Source organism: Schistocerca gregaria, chromosome 7, assembly GCF_023897955.1.
Source record: "Schistocerca gregaria isolate iqSchGreg1 chromosome 7, iqSchGreg1.2, whole genome shotgun sequence".
NCBI classification, from domain to species: domain Eukaryota; kingdom Metazoa; phylum Arthropoda; class Insecta; order Orthoptera; family Acrididae; genus Schistocerca; species Schistocerca gregaria.
In genome coordinates this window covers 499,601,809-499,617,757 of record NC_064926.1, presented here as the reverse complement: position 1 = coordinate 499,617,757, position 15,949 = coordinate 499,601,809, and the positions used below count along the sequence as shown (strand labels likewise).

General features: G+C 44.4%; 2 protein-coding genes across 3 annotated transcripts in view; one reads left to right on the top strand and one right to left on the bottom strand.

Annotated features, from left to right (window-relative positions):
- Positions 1-15,949, bottom strand: part of LOC126281656 (protein SPT2 homolog) — a 518,200-nt gene that overhangs the window by 127,512 nt on the left and 374,739 nt on the right. The window lies entirely within an intron of this gene.
- The window catches only part of LOC126281658 (zinc transporter 1), a 556,713-nt gene continuing 556,479 nt past the window's right edge, over positions 15,716-15,949 (top strand). The window contains exon 1 of one of the 2 annotated variants that reach the window (XM_049980799.1): positions 15,716-15,849. In XM_049980799.1, coding sequence (XP_049836756.1) covers positions 15,848-15,849 — 2 coding nt within the window. In that variant the 5' untranslated portion in view covers positions 15,716-15,847. The remainder of the gene's footprint in view (positions 15,850-15,949) is intronic. The other variant, XM_049980800.1, reaches the window with a different exon arrangement.

Here is a 15,949-nt window from a genome sequence, read left to right as displayed (position 1 = left end):
TCTAAGATAAGTCGTAGGGTCAGTATTGCCTCACGTGTCCCAATATTTCTACAGAATCCAAACTGATCTTCCCCGAGGTCGGCTTCTTCTAGTTCTTCCATTCGTCTGTAAAGAATTCGCGTTAGTATTTTGAAGCCGTGACTTATTAAATTGATAGTTCGTTAATTTTCACATCTATCAAGGGAATATCGAACGTATACAGGGTATGGCAGCACGAATAATCACAGGTTTGTTTAATCCATGGGAGAGAGTCACCGCGATGCTGAAGGAACTGAACTCGAAGACTCTTGAAGATAGACATGAACTATACCGAGAAAGTCTACTATCAAAGATTCAAGAACCGGCTTTAAATGATAACTATAGGAATATACTACAACCCCCTACGTATCGGTCACGCAGGGATTGAGAAGACCCCATTAGGATAATTACTGCACTCACAGAGGCATTCACAAATAATTCTTCCCGCGCTGCATACATGAATGTTACGCGAAGAAACGGTAATAAATGGTACAATGTGACGTACCCGCTGCCATGCACTTCGCATTGCTTTGCAGAGCGTAGATCTAGACGTAAATGTAGATATTTCCTTATGTCTAGCCCATGTCTCACATAATCTTTGAAAGCATAAACAAAAATAAAGGTGGATTCTGCTGAGTTAGGAAACACCCTGGTATATAATGCTCTTAAACGGTGGCAGCCTACGGATCGATAAACAGAAGCCAGGCGGTTGACACAGATCGTCGGCACAGAAAGCCAGCACGAAGCCAGCGCAGCACACAAGTTTGTTTCTGATTTAAAGTGCTCCGTGGTCTGAATAACTTTCTTAAGCGAAGGTTTAGTAACGTCTTTCGGATTATGAGACTGTGTTATTACCCTGCGACGTTGTTTGTCAGGGACAAAAGGACCGGACAATAAAAATTAGTAGTCGATAATATGTGCATAGTATTTGGTCTCTGCTGCAGAGGATACACGTTTTTGGTGAACACCAAAAAATGAGAGATTTTTGTATCGTAGTCATAGTATCATACTCCCGTCGTACTCTCTGGCTTCAAGAAAAACATATTCAAATTTAGAATAGAACATGTGCTGACAGGTGACAGTATTATCGAACTATCAGTTGCAAAATACTGACATTAATTATTTGTAAGACAATGGTAAAACTTGCAGAGGCAGACGTCGGGGAACATTAGCTTGGGTTCCGGAGAAGCGTAGGAACATGCGAGGTAGTACCGACCCTACAACTCGTCTTAAAAGATGACAGAAGATAGACAAACTTATGTTTATAGCATTTGTAAATTCAGTTAAAGTTTTTGACAACGCTTAGTAAACTACACTGTAACATGATAGTCGCGAGGATAAAATATAGGGAGTGAAAGCTTACCTACAATTTGAATTGAAACCAGACTATAGCTATAGAACCGAATTACATGAAATGGAAGCCACGGCTGAGAAAAGAGTGAGGCTGGTTTGCATCCTGCACACAATGTTATTTAACCATCTATTAACTTGAGCAAGCAGTGAAGGAAACCAAGGAGAAATTTGGAAAGTGAATCAAAGCCCACGAAAAATATAAATACTCTGAGGGTTGCTAATGACGTAATAATTCTGTCGGAGATGGCAAAGGACTTGTAAGAGCAATTGAATGGAATGCTCAGTGTCTTGAAAACAGGTTATAAAATGAACATCAACAAAAGCAAAACATGATAGTAAATGAGACACTAAAAGCAGTACATAGATTCTGCTATTTGGGCAGCAAAATAACTGATGACAGCAGAAGTAGAGAGAATATAAATGCAGACTGACAGTGGAAAAAAATGTCTGAAAAGGATAAGTTTTTTAACATCGAACGCAAATTTGAACGATGGGAAATATTTTCTGAAGGTACATTGTAAAACAGAGAAACCACGCATCACAAAGGTATTATCCGAATGGGAAGGAAATCGGTAGTTGTAATGTACCGTCTGTTCAAAAAGTCAGTATAAATTTGAGAACTTAATAAACCACGGAATGATGTAGATAGAGAGGTAAAAATTGACACACATGCTTGGAATGACATGGCGTTTTATTAGAACCAGGCGCTCCACCCCATGTTGCTAGACGCGTGAAAGATCTCTTGCGCATGTCGTTTGGTGATGATCGTGTGCTCAGCCGCCACTTTCGTCATGCTTGGCCTCCCAGGTCCTCATACCTCAATCCGTGCGATTATTGGCTTTGGGGTTACCTGAAGTCGCAAGTGTATCGTGATCAACCCGCATCTCTAGGGATGCTGAAAGACAACATCCGATGCCAATGCGTCACCATAACTCCGGACATGCTTTACAGTGCTGTTCACAACATTATTCCTCGACTACAGCTATTGTTGAGGAATGATGGTGGACATATTGAGCATTTCCTGTAAAGAACATCATCTTTGCTCTGTCTTACTTTGATATGCTAATTATTGCTATTCTCATCAGATGAAGCGCCATCTGTCGGACATTTTTTGAACTTTTGTATTTTTTTGGGGTCTAATAAAACCCCATGTCATTCCAAGCATGTGTGTCAACTTGTACCTCTCTATCTACATTATTCCGCGATTTATTCAGTTTTCAAATTTATACCGACTTTTTGATCACCCGGTAGAGTAAGGAAAGTAATTGCCCGCTGATTACTTTTTAATGATTGTAAAACACCTGTTACGGTCGTAATTCTCTGCAGCGACATAACCTGCCGTCTTCCGTATTTTGTCACATTCAGTATCTGTAAAAACGATCCAGACATCGCTATGTAGTGTAGAACTGAACACTAAATGTCACGACAGGCGAACTCGCCAATATATACTTTTTGATCACCCGGTATGTGCACAGACAAACAAATGGTTACATGGTCAGAAATATTGGACGATTTCTTCAAGAAAAAGGCCATCACAAATGGAGCAAGTCAATAATTCGTTGGTCCACCTCTGGTCTTTATGCAAGCAGTTATTCGACTTGGCACTGACTGATAGAATTGTGGGTTGTCCTCCTGAGGGATATCGTGCCAAATTCTGTCCAATTACAGCGTTAGATCGTCAAAATTCCGAACTGGTTGGAGGGCCCTGCCATTAATGGTCCAAACATTCCTAATTTGGGAAAGATCCGGGGACCGTGCTGGCCAAGGTAGGGTTTGGCAAATAGGAAGACAAGCACTAGAACTGTTACCGTGTGTAGGCGGGAAGTATGTTGCTGAAATGTAAGCCCTGGATTGCTCGCCACGAAGGGCAATGAAATGGGGTGTAGGATATCGTCGCTGTGCTGTGCTGTGCTGTGCTGCAAGGGGTCCGCGGATGACAGCCGGAGTGGTCCTGTGTGGTATGGAGCGGTTCTTCAGTTCACCAGTCGTGGCTGTCGGGCCACGTGGTGGGGTGGCAGTCAGGTCGGCATTCCACCGCTGTCTGGGTCGCCTCCAAACACGTTTCCGGCTCGGAATCTCACTGACCGGAGTAGAAATGTGTAGAAATGTCTTCAGTCACGAATCCCGCTTCGAACTGAGCCTTGACCTTCACGGCAAGCTGGCTTTTCATTTCAGCAAGATAACGCGCGCCCGCTTCTTGCCTGCCGAACCCCACCTCGGGCAGCAAGGTCGCCGGATCTTTCCCAATTGAGCACGTTTCCAGGATTACGGGCACGGCCCTCCAACCATCTCGGGAATTTGACGACCTAAGGCGCCAATTCGACAGAATTTGGCACGATATCGCTCAGGAGGACTCCAACAACTCTATCAATCCGTGCCGAGCCGAATAAGCGTTGCATAAGGGCCAGAAGTGGAGCAACACGTCATTGACCTGATCTACATCTACATACATACTCCGCAATCCACCATACGGTGCGTGGTGGAGGGTACCTCGTACCACACCTAGCATCTTCTCGCCCTGTTCCACTCCCAAACAGAACGATGGAAAACTGACTGCCTACATACCTCTGTACGAGCCCTAATCTCTCTTATCTTATCTTTGTGGTCTTTCCGCGAAATGTAAGTTGGCGGCAGTAAAACTGTTCTGCAGTCAGCCTCGAATACTGATTCTCTAAATTTCCTCAGTAGCGATTCACGAAAAGAAGGCCTCCTTTCTTCTAGAGACACCCTAGTTCCTGAAGCATTTCAGTAACACTCGCGTGATGATCAATCCTACCAGTGACAAATCTAGCAGCCCGCCTCTGAATTGCTTCTATCTCCTCCCTCAATCCGACCTGATAGGGATCCCAAATGCTCGAGCAATACTCAAGAATAGGTCGTACTAGTGTTTTATAAACGATCTCCTTTACAGATGGACCACATCTTCCCAAAACTCTACCAATGAACCGAAGACGACTATCCGCCTTCCCCACAACTGTCACTACATGCTTGTCCTACTTCATATCGCTCTGCAGTGTTGCGCCCAAATATTTAATCGACGTGACTGTGTCAAGCGCTACACTACTAATTGAGTATTCAAACATTACAGGATTCTTTTTCCTATTCATCTGCATTAATTTACGTTTATCTATATTTAGAGTTTAGCTGCCATTCTTTACACCAATCACAAATCTATCGATTTACGTCCCATTTCGATAATTCCTTCTGCGATGCGTCGTTTTTTAGTGTTAGAGTGTAACTGTTAAGAAAAAAAACTCGACACTTCGCCCCGTTTTCGAATTATTTTGCACTTAAGTTAGCCAATCTGGTTGTCATGCGCACAGATTCAAGCTGCATTCCAGGGACAGTGTCGCCAAAATTGTTCTTCGTTTGGTTTCCTCAAACCGAAAGAAAGTAGCTTTTGCTCGAATACCTTAAATTTATCACTCCCGAGAAAGGTACATTTTAAATGGTAATGAGCACTTGAACAGGTGGTAACTCATGGACACTCTGTGTGCTACCGCATTCTAGAGGGTGCAGGTGTTTGAATTTGCCAACGCAACGATCTGATTGGCTAACTGCAATGTTAAATATCTAGTAAATGACGCAACATATAGAATTTTCTTGTTAACAATTATTTCTCAGTACAGCCTCCCCCTGCAGCATCCTTAAAAGTTTTTCAGACTGTTTCTGACCACCCTGTATAGTGAGGGAATATTTATATACGATGTCCATCCTTAGAGTCGTCAGAACGTCTCTCTGACGTGTAACTGGAATCAGCCCAGACAAATACTGCTCACATCTACATCTACATCTACATTTATACACCGCAAGCCACCCAACGGTGTGTGGCGGAGGGCACTTTACGTGCCACTGTCGTTACCTCCCTTTCGTGTTCCAGTCCCGTATGGTTCGCGGAAGAACGACTGCCGGAAAGCCTCCGTGCGGGCTCGAATCCCTCTAATTTTACATTCGTGATCTGCTAGGGAGGTATAAGGAGGGGGAAGCAATATATTCGATACCTCATCCAGGAACGCACCCTCTCGAAACCTGGACAGCAAGCTACACTGCGATGCAGAGCGCCTCTCTTGCAGAGTCTGCCACTTGAGTTTCCTAAACATCTCCGTAACGCTATCCCGCTTACCAAATAACCCTGTGACGAAACGCGCCGCTCTTCTTTGGATGTTCTCTATCTCCTCCGTCAAGCCGATCTGGTACGGATCCCACACTGATGAGCAATACTCAAGTATTCAGTTGGAAGGACTACATAGATAATATTGTCGGGAAGGCGAGCCAAAGGTTGCGTTTCATTGGCAGGACACTTAGAAGATGCAACAAGTCCACTAAAGAGACAGCTTACACTACACTCGTTCGTCCTCTGTTAGAATATTGCTGCGCGGTGTGGGATCCTTACCAGGTGGGATTGACGGAGGACATCGAAATGGTGCAAAAAAGGGCAGCTCGTTTTGTATTATCACGTTATAGGGGAGAGAGTGTGGCAGATATGATACACGAGTTGGGATGGAAGTCATTACAGCATAGACGTTTTTCGTCGCGGCGAGACCTTTTTACGAAATTTCAGTCACCAACTTTCTCTTCCGAATGCGAAAATATTTTGTTGAGCCCAACCTACATAGGTAGGAATGATCATCAAAATAAAATAAGAGAAATCAGGGCTCGAACAGAAAGGTTTAGGTGTTCGTTTTTCCCGCTCGCTGTTCCGGGATGGAATAGTAGAGAGATAGTATGATTGTGGTTCGATGAACCCTCTGCCAAGCACTTAAATGTGAATTGCAGAGTAGTCATGTAGATGTAGATGTAGATGAACGAATGTTTTGTAAGCCACCTCCTTTGTTGATGGACTACATTTTCTAAGGACTCTCCCAATGAATCTCAACCTGGTACCCGCCTTACCAACAATTAATTTTATATGATCATTCCACTTCAAATCGTTCCGCACGCATACTTCCAGAGATTTTACAGAAGTAACTGCTACCAGTGTTTGTTCCGCTGTCATATAATCATACAATAAAGGATCCTTCTTTCTATGTATTCGTAATACATTACATTTGTCTATGTTAAGGGTCAGTTGCCACTCCCTGCACCAAGTGGCTATCCGCTGCAGATCTTCCTGCATTTCGCTGCAATTTTCTAATGCTGCAACTTCTCTGTATACTACAGCATCATGCGTGAAAAGCCGCATGGAACTACCGACACTATCTACTATCTACTAGGTCCCATAACGCTCCCCTGTGGCACGCCAGAGGTTACCTTAACGTCTGTAGACGTCTCTCCGTTGAGAACAACATGCTGTGTTCTGTTTGCTAAAATCTCTTCAATCCAGCCACACAGCTGGTCTGATATTCCGAAGGCTCTTACTTTGTTTATCAGGCGACAGTGCGGAACTGTATCGAACGCCTTCCGGAAGTCACGGAAAATAGCATCTACCTGGGAGCCTGTATCTAATATTTTCTGGGTCTCATGAACAAATAAAACGAGCTGGGTCTCACACGATCGCTGTTTCCGGAATCCATGTTGATTCCTACAGAGTAGATTCTGGGTTTCCAGAAACGACATGAAACGCGAGCAAAAAACCACGTCTTTCATGCGACGCCCAGTGTCGCGGGAAAGTGTCGGTTTGTGTCCTCGTACAAAACAATTTTTAAAGCACTATTTTGTGTGTCCATCAGAAACAGTGGTCCCAAATTAGCCTAATGCGAGTCCCTTTTAGCCTAACAGCGACAGCAGAGCGCAGAGAATAACCAGTACTCTAGAAGCGACTGAGGAGCGCTGTTCCGTGGCGGTAGCAGTGAGCACTGGTCAGGACGCTCGGGCCTGCTGGAGTGCTGGTTATTCACTGTTTTAATGTTCCTGTTAATACATAACGATAAAACGTAGATCACACTACAGTAATTTGGGACCACTCTATCGAATTTTACATGCCCATGTAAGATTTCACTTTAAAAATAATTTTGTTCGTAACGAGAAACAAACCGACAGTTTCCGTCGACACTGGGCATCAAATGAAAGACGAGATGACTAGTGTTTTTTTTTTTGGGGGGGGGGGGGGGTAACTCCAGCTACTCATTTCATATATACGACGTTTGTCTGGAAAATACGTATAAAAGTTGAATAATGTCTTTATGTTACAAGTTGCATTCACCGCCATGCGGGACTACTGCTGTAATCAATCCCATCAACGCTCAGTTCGAGTCAGAGCACGCTGAGTGAAGGTGGGAGTGTGCGGCAGCTTGTTGACAGTTACCCTTTTTCACCTGCCGTCGGCATGGAGCTCTCTCTGATTGAGGAACAGCGCGTCAACATCAAGTTTCATGCAAAGCTAGGCAAGAATGGCCGTGAGATTTTTGAGTGTTTGAAACAGCTTTACGGAGACAATTCTCTGAAGGAACCAACCGTGAACAAGTGGTTGAAAAGGTTCCGGGTTGGCCGAGAAGAAGTGAACGATGACCCTCGCCCACGACGCCCGTCGACATCGAGTTCCGATGGAAATGTTGAACTTATTCGGGCGTGTGTTCTTAAACACCGTAGATTGACAGTCAGAATGATTGCTGACGAGCTGTCAATCCCCAAAACAATCGTACACAAAAAATTGAAATGAAGAAATTGTGTGCAAAAATCGTACCGTAGCTCTTGACGCCAGAACAGAAAGCAAAGAGGGTTGAGTGCTGTGAGGATTGGTTGGAAGCAGAGGAACGAGGTGACCTTCTCAACCGAGTCGTCACTGGAGACGAGTCCTGGTTTTACGAATTCGATGTGGAGCTCAAATCTCAAAGCAAGGAATGGAAACTAGCAGGAGAACCGAGAATAAAAAAGTCGCGAAAATCAAGGTCCAATGTGAAGACATTGTTGATTGTTTTGTTTGATTCTAGGGGCATTGTTCAAAAGGAATTTGTCCCTCCCGGACAGAGAGTGAACGGAAATTTTTACGTTGAAGTTCTGACACGTCTCAGAGCTCGTGTGGCCCGAGTTCGACCGGAGTTGGCAAAAGGGGGCAGGTGGATCCTTCATCACGACAATGCGCCCGCTCACACGTCGTTCGTTGTGCGCGAGTTTTTGGCCCGAAGCTCAGTCACCGTTACAGACCACCCGCCTTATTCACCCGATTTAGCCCCGTGTGACTTCTTCATGTCCCCGAAATGCAAAATGGTGCTTCAAGGGCGGCACTTGGGAGATGTGGAAGCCATCAAGACGGAAACGACACGGCAACTGAACAACATCACAACTGAAGACTTTCAGCAATGTTATCAACAGTGGAAACGGCGTTGGCAGAACTGTATCGCGTCTCAGAGCGAGTACTTTTAAGGAGACCATATTGTAATACCTGAATAATTGTAAAATAAAATTATTATTCAACTTTTAAACGTATATATACGCCTACGTGGACGTGCCACAGGATGGGGAGAGACACACTGCCGCTCAAAATCGACACGAAAAGGCCTCAGAGGTTGGTATGAATGACGTGAACGAAACGACTGTTTTCCCTGCGACGTTGATTACCATACGTTTCGCAGTCGAAAAGGACTCTTCTTAGTGCTGTGAGCGACACGCAAAAGTTCTTGACAGCTTATGACAGTGCTCACACCCTCACACGCTCGGACATTCCATTGGAGGAGACACTGTGGGACTGCATCCCAATGTAACGTGGTCTGAACTTTTTGCTCGTGTGTATACGTCGGAAACGCTACAGACATTTAAAAGCCATCCTACAGAATTTGAACGTGATTCGTGGCAGGAAAGTGTACATACGCATTTTCACGCTTAATTTTTCGAGCTCTTCTGTGGCGTTATGGGTCGAAACAAGGGCCCCAGAGTAGACAACATCCATTAGAACTACTGACAGCCTTCGGAGAGCCAGTCCTGACAAAACTCTACCACCTGGTGAGCAAGATGTATGAGACAGGCGATATCCCCTCAGACTTCAAGAAGAATATAATAATTCCCATCGCAAAGAAAGCAGGTGTCGACAGATGTGAAAATTACCGAACTATCACTTTAGTAAGTCATAGCTGAAAAATACTAACGCGAATTCTTTACAGACGAATGGAAAAACTTATAGAAGACGACCTCGAGGAAGATCAGTTTGGATTCTGCAGAAATGTTGGAACACGTGAGGCAATACTGACCCTACGACTTATCTTAGAAGAAAGATTCAGGAAAGGCAAACCTACGTTTCTAGCATTTGTAGACTTAGAGAAAGCTTTTGACAATGTTGATTGGAATACTCCCTTTCAAATTCTGTTGGTGGCTGAGGTAAAATACAGGGAGCGAAAGGCTATTTACAATTTGTACAGAAAACAGATGGCAGTTATAAGAGTCGAGGGGTATGAACGGGAAGCAGTGGTTGGGAAGGGTGTGAGACAGGGTTGTGGCCTATCCCCGATGTTATTCAATCTGTATATTGAGCAAGCAACAAAGGAAACAAAAGAAAAGTTCGGAGTAGGTATTAAAATCCATGGAGAAGAAATAAAAACTTTGAGGTTCGCCGATGACATTGTAATTCTGTCAGAAACAGCAAAGGACTTGGAAGAGCAGTTGAACGGAATGGACAGTGTCTTCAAAGAAGGCTATAAGATGAACATCAACAAAAGCAAAACGAGGATAATGGAATGAAGTCGAATTAAGTCGGGTGATGCTGAGGGAATTAGAATAGGAAATGAGACACTTAAAGTAGTAAAGAAGTTTTGCTATTTGGGGAGCGAAATAACTGATGATGGTCAAAGTAGAGAGGATATAAAATGTAGAGTGACAATGGCAAGGAAAGCGTTTCTGAAGAAGAAAAATTTGTTAACATCGAGTATAGATTTAAATGCCAGAAAGTCGTTTCTGAAAGTATTTCTGTGGAAGTGAAACGTGGACGATAAATAGTTAAGACAAGAAGAGAATAGAAGCTTTCCAAATGTAGTGCTACAGAAGAATGCTGAAGATTAGATGGATAGATCACATAACTAATGAGGAGGTATTGAATAGAATTGGGGAGAAGAGGAGCTTGTGGCACAACTTGACTAGAAGAAGGGATTGGTTGGTAGGACATGTTCTGAGACATCTACGGATCACCAATTTAGTATTGAAGTACAGTGTGGAGGGTAAAAATCGTATAGGGAGACCAAGAGATGAATACACCAAGCAGATTCAGAAGGATGTAGGCTGCAGTAGGTACTGGGAGATGAAGAAGCTTGCACAGGATAGAGTAGCATGGAGAGCTGCATCAAACTAGTCTCAGGACTGAAGACCACAACAACAACAACAACACGACGGGGGAGAGGAGAGGGGGGGGGGAGTTTCAACAGTAATATGCGTGAATAAAATGGGAAAGTGTCCCTCTAAGACCACCCAGTTCGGCAACGCTTTCGGTGCCACCGCTGAGGCATAGCGGAGCACGTTATAAGTGTACCTGTCGGTAACTTCCAACGCACTTTCCGCCTTGGGGTTGCTCTAGCGCCTGCTGACGGGCACAACCACCTCAAGGGTGTCGAAGGGGTTGCCTGACTCTCAGGAGCTACACCAGCCACGAGGCTTAATCCATATCAAAGTTCAGACAGGTACGCAGTGACAGTTACTGAACTATACGATAAAAACGTAAATTAGTTAGACACTACGATGTTCACACACTTTATTCACCATCAAAACCTCACAACAGATTTTCAGATTTAACTTATTCCATGTTCGATATGCCTACCATCATTGGCGATGATGTGGCGCAGACGAATAGCGGAACATCGATGCCGTCGATGATCTCCTGAAAGGCTGTTTTCAGCTCAACGATGGTTTTTGGCGTTACTGCTGTACACCTTGTCTTTAATATTGTTAGAATGCGGAGAATATGGAGGCCAATTGAGGCTCATGCCAGTAGCCTCTCGGTACTCCAGAACAAGAATTCGATACCCAAAATGCTGTTCAAGGACATCAAACACTCTCTTGCCTCAATGGGGTCGAGCTTCGACATGCATGAACCACTGTATGTAGGCTGTTTAGGTTTTTATGGTGGTAACGCCACGCAGCACTCTGTATGAAAATCACTCGCTGTGCTGTGTGAAGTCTGTGGCTGGTTTTGCCGGCCGCGGTGGTCTCGCGGTTCTAGGCGCGCAGTCCGGAACCGTGCGACTGCTACGGTCGCAGGTTCGAATCCTGCCTCGGGCATGGATGTGTGTGATGTCCTTAGGTTAGTTAGGTTTAAGTAGAACTTATATATATATATATATATATATATATATATATATATATAATGACTTTTGAACACTATTAAGGTAAATACACTGTTTGTTCTGTATCAAAATCTTTCATTTGCTAACTAGGCCTATCAGTAGTTAGTACCTTCAGTAGTTTGAATCTTTTATTTAGCTGGCAGTATTTGCACTCGCTGTATTGCAGTAGTTCGAGTAATGATGATTTTTGTGAGGTAAGTGATTTATGAAAGGTATAGGTTATTGTTAGTCAGGGTCATTCTTTTGTAGGGATGATTAAAAGTCAGATTGCGTTGCGCTAAAAATATTGTGTGCCAGTTTAGTAACGATCAGAATAAGTGAAGGGAGAGATGTCTGAGTACGTTTAGTTTTGCTCAGCTGATTGAAAATCAAGTAACGTAAGGGGTTTACCAGCACAGCAATTCCCTAATTTTTCTAAGGGGACGTTTCACCACATCTTGTCGAAATCAGTGTCGCTTTGGATAATGGGGATGAAATCATCTTCCCAAACCTTTATCTACCGTTCGGTCGTCACTGTTCCATCAAGGAATATCGCACCGATTATTCCGTGGCTGGACGTTGCACATGACAGAGTCACCTGTTTAGGGCGACGAGATTTCTCGGTCGCGAAACATGTACCCTCAGTCCCCCAAATGCCCCAATTTTGCTTATTGACGAACCCATCTAAATGAAAGTGGACTTCGTCGCTCAGTCAAACCACATTCATCTGATCGATTTTCTGGGGCTGGTTTGAAACACAGCGCCTGTCTTTTCGATGTTTTCAGGAGTTTTCACTCTTTTTGGACGACCGACGTTGCCGACACTGTAATCGCGAACACATCCAGTTCTCTCAGGCTTGGCAAACAAATTATAGACTGTTGCCTTCAGCTTGGACTCGGTCGCAAACTCCCTGAGAGCCGCAGTTGCGCTGTTATTGATCGCATACTTGGTTTCCCAAGCGCTAGCCGACCTCGGGGAAGATCAGTTTGGATTCCGTAGAAATGTTGGAACACTTGAGGCAATACTGACCCTACCACTTATCTTAGAAACTAGATTAAGGAAGGGCAAACCGACGTTTCTAGCATTTGTTGACTTAGAGAAAGCTTTTGACAATGTTGACTGGAATACTCTCTTTCAGATTCTGAAGGTGGCAAGGCTAAAATACAGAGAGCGAAAGGCTATTTACAATTTGTACAGAAAACAGATGGCAGTTTCAAGAGTCGAGGGACATGAAAGGGAAGCAGTGGTTCGGAAGGGAGTGAGACAGGGCTGTAGTCTCTCCCCGATGTTATTCAATCTGTATATTGAGCAAGCAGTGAAGGAAACAAAAGAACAATTCGGAGTAGGTATTAAAGTCGATGGAGAAGAAATAAAAACTTTGAGGTTCGCCGATGACATCGTAATTCTGTCAGAGACAGCAAAGGACTTGGAAGAGCAGTTGAACGGAAAGGACAGCGTCTTGAAAGGAGGATATAAGATGAACACAAAAAAAACCAAAACGAGGATAATGGAATGTAGTCGAATTAAATCGGGTGATGCTGAGGGAATTAGATTAGGAAGTGAGACACTTAAAGTAGTAAAGGAGTTCTGCTATTTGGGGAGCAAAATAACTGATGATGGTCGAAGTAGAGACGATATAAAATGTAGACTGGCAACGACAAGGAAAGCGTTTCTGAAGAAGAGAAATTTGTTAACATCGAGTATAGATTTAAGTGTCAGGAAGTCATTTCTGAATGTATTTGTATGGAGTGTGGCCATGTATGGAAGTGAATCATGGACGATAAATAGTTTGGACAAGAAGAGAATAGAAGCTTTCGAAATGTGGTGCTACAGAATAATGCTGAAGATTAGATGGGTAGATCACGTAACTGATGGGGAGGTATTGAATAGGATTGAGGAGAAGAGAAGTTTGTGGCACAACTTGACCAGAAGAAGGGATCGGTTGGTAGGACATGTTCTGAGGCATCAAGGGATCACCAATTTAGTATTGTAGGGCAGCGTGGTCGGTAAAAATCGTAGAGGGAGACCAAGAGATGACTACACTAAGCAGATTGAGGAGGATGTAGGTTGCAGTAGGTACTGGGAGATGAAGAAGCTTGCACAGGATAGAGTAGCATGGAGAGTTGCATCAAACCAGTCTCAGGACTGAAGACCACAACAACAACAATAGGATCAGGCACGCTGTACCGCGACATTTTCACGTGCAAATGGGCGAGAACAAGAAGGCGCTTGCGCATGTGCATGCTATTTCCCACCGTTCCCCGCGGCCAACCGCGCAGTTTGAAGGTCCTAACGCAAACCGTTCAGAAGTTATGACGATTTTAGTTTATGTTTTGTTGTTGTGGTCGTCAGTTCTGAGACTGGTTTGATGCAGCTCTCCCTGCTACTCTATCCTGTGCAAGCTTCTTCACCTCCCAGTACCTACTGCAACCTACATCCTTTTCAATCTGCTTAGTGTAGTCATCTCTTGGTCTCCCTCTACGATTTTTACCCTCCACGCTGCCCTCCAATACTATATCGGTGATCCCTTGATGCCTCAGAACATGTCCTACCAACCGATCCCTTCTCCTGGTCAAGTTGTGCCACAAACTTCTCTTCTCTTTAATCCTATTCAATACCTCCCCATCAGTTATGTGATCTACCCATGCAAAGAGGTTAGATCACTTGTAGTGGGAATGCAGTCCACCATGTCCTTACAGCAGGGTTGAAACGTCCGAGGGTATCAGTAGTGTCAAAGGTTGTCAAGATCGCTCCCTGTTGCTCACCGCACTGCGAATTGTCATTTCGACCGCAAAATGTGGTTTCATTGATGCCCTTTATGCTCAGCCCTTAAGCTTGCGGCGACCGGTAAACATCGTGTAAGCAGCGGACGCGGTCAGCTCATCACCTGTGTCTGACAGAGAGATTCGAGCGTTTGCCACGCGGAGCGCTCCCCGCGTGTCTTCCGTGCAGCAAAGAGACTCGCGGTGAAACTTAATGTGATTTATGTTGTAGTCAAGTACTGTCTTGTTGTCGGGCTTGATGATAAGTCATTAATGTATCCGTTCTTCGCAATAAATGTTCTTGGTCCCTTTCGTCACTGTTTATTGTGTGGATGGGAGTATGAAGAATTGCTACGCCGAAATAAGTAGCTGGCGCTCTTTTCTCTTATCGCACACACACGTAACATGCGTTTAATATGTGGCCCACTTGCAGCAGTGTAAGACTTGCCTCAAGCCTTTTCGTACCGGTTCTGAAGGTTTGAAGGTGTAATACCTTCAAACCTGACTCAGACAATCATTGTGATTGATGTCTCCCTCATACTACTTGAGTGCAAGCAGAAAGAACGGATATGATGGACCTTGCCCAGCCAAATGCGGTGTGTCAGAAGAATTAACTTCACTGGCGTCAAATAAATAAAGTCCACGGGAACGGAGTCAATGAAAATGCATTGACATGAAATAATAACGAAAACCTGGTATGGTATGATGGTATGAATATTTCGTGGTGCTGTTTCCTCATACCGAGTGCGGGATCCTTTGGTAGCAGTGTTTGGGAACCAACGTCGAAGAAACGTCAGTGACAACGGAAGATTGAGTCACATAAGGCAAGTTTGTCTGTTAGGGCGACTCCTCATGAGAAACAGGAATTCCAGGCTCGAGTTCCGGATTGGCAAAAATTTTTGTTAGTTATGTTGTATTCATTGCATTGCAGGTTAAGTATTTTTGAACTTCATTCCACTGTTATCTTGACATTGCATCTTCATTGATTTCAAACATCTCATTCATCCATTTTATATCTGTGAAATTAATTCAATTTTCATACAAAGTTTCAAACCATAAAATAAAGAGCACCCGCTAAAAATTACGTAGCTCCGTTGAAACATGCTTAAAAACCAAAACAAGGCAAACAATAGCGAAGCAATTGTGGCCAGAAGGCATGGGTGCAAATCCAGTAGCTCATTACCTGCGCGATGATAAAACAGTGAGTAATGTCGCCGTTTAATGCGCGCGCCGGCAGGAAACCGTAACGAGTGCCAAAGAGTGAATGGCTCTCCCGCCATACTGCGAATTAACTGTGACATAACCGCGAAACTGGCGCAGGCGTCGGCGGTAGTTCGGTCGGCCGGCGCGTGGCGGCGCCACCGCTGCTCGGGGGGCGTACCGCCGCTGCCCTGTATCGGTCAGTGTGTCACTTGCCGTTGCCGAGTGCGGACATTGAGTAGAGCCGGTGCGCCGTGTGTGAACTCGCAGGGCTGCCTCTTCCAGCGAGCGCGGAGAATTCGTCCAAGCTGCTGATGCTCGGAGGGAAACCGCATGTAAGTTGCACGCCTGCGTAACTGCCGCGTCGAAAAAATTTACGGCGTTGGTATGGCTGTGCTTTATTACAGCTATTTTGTAACATTCGATCTCAATCCA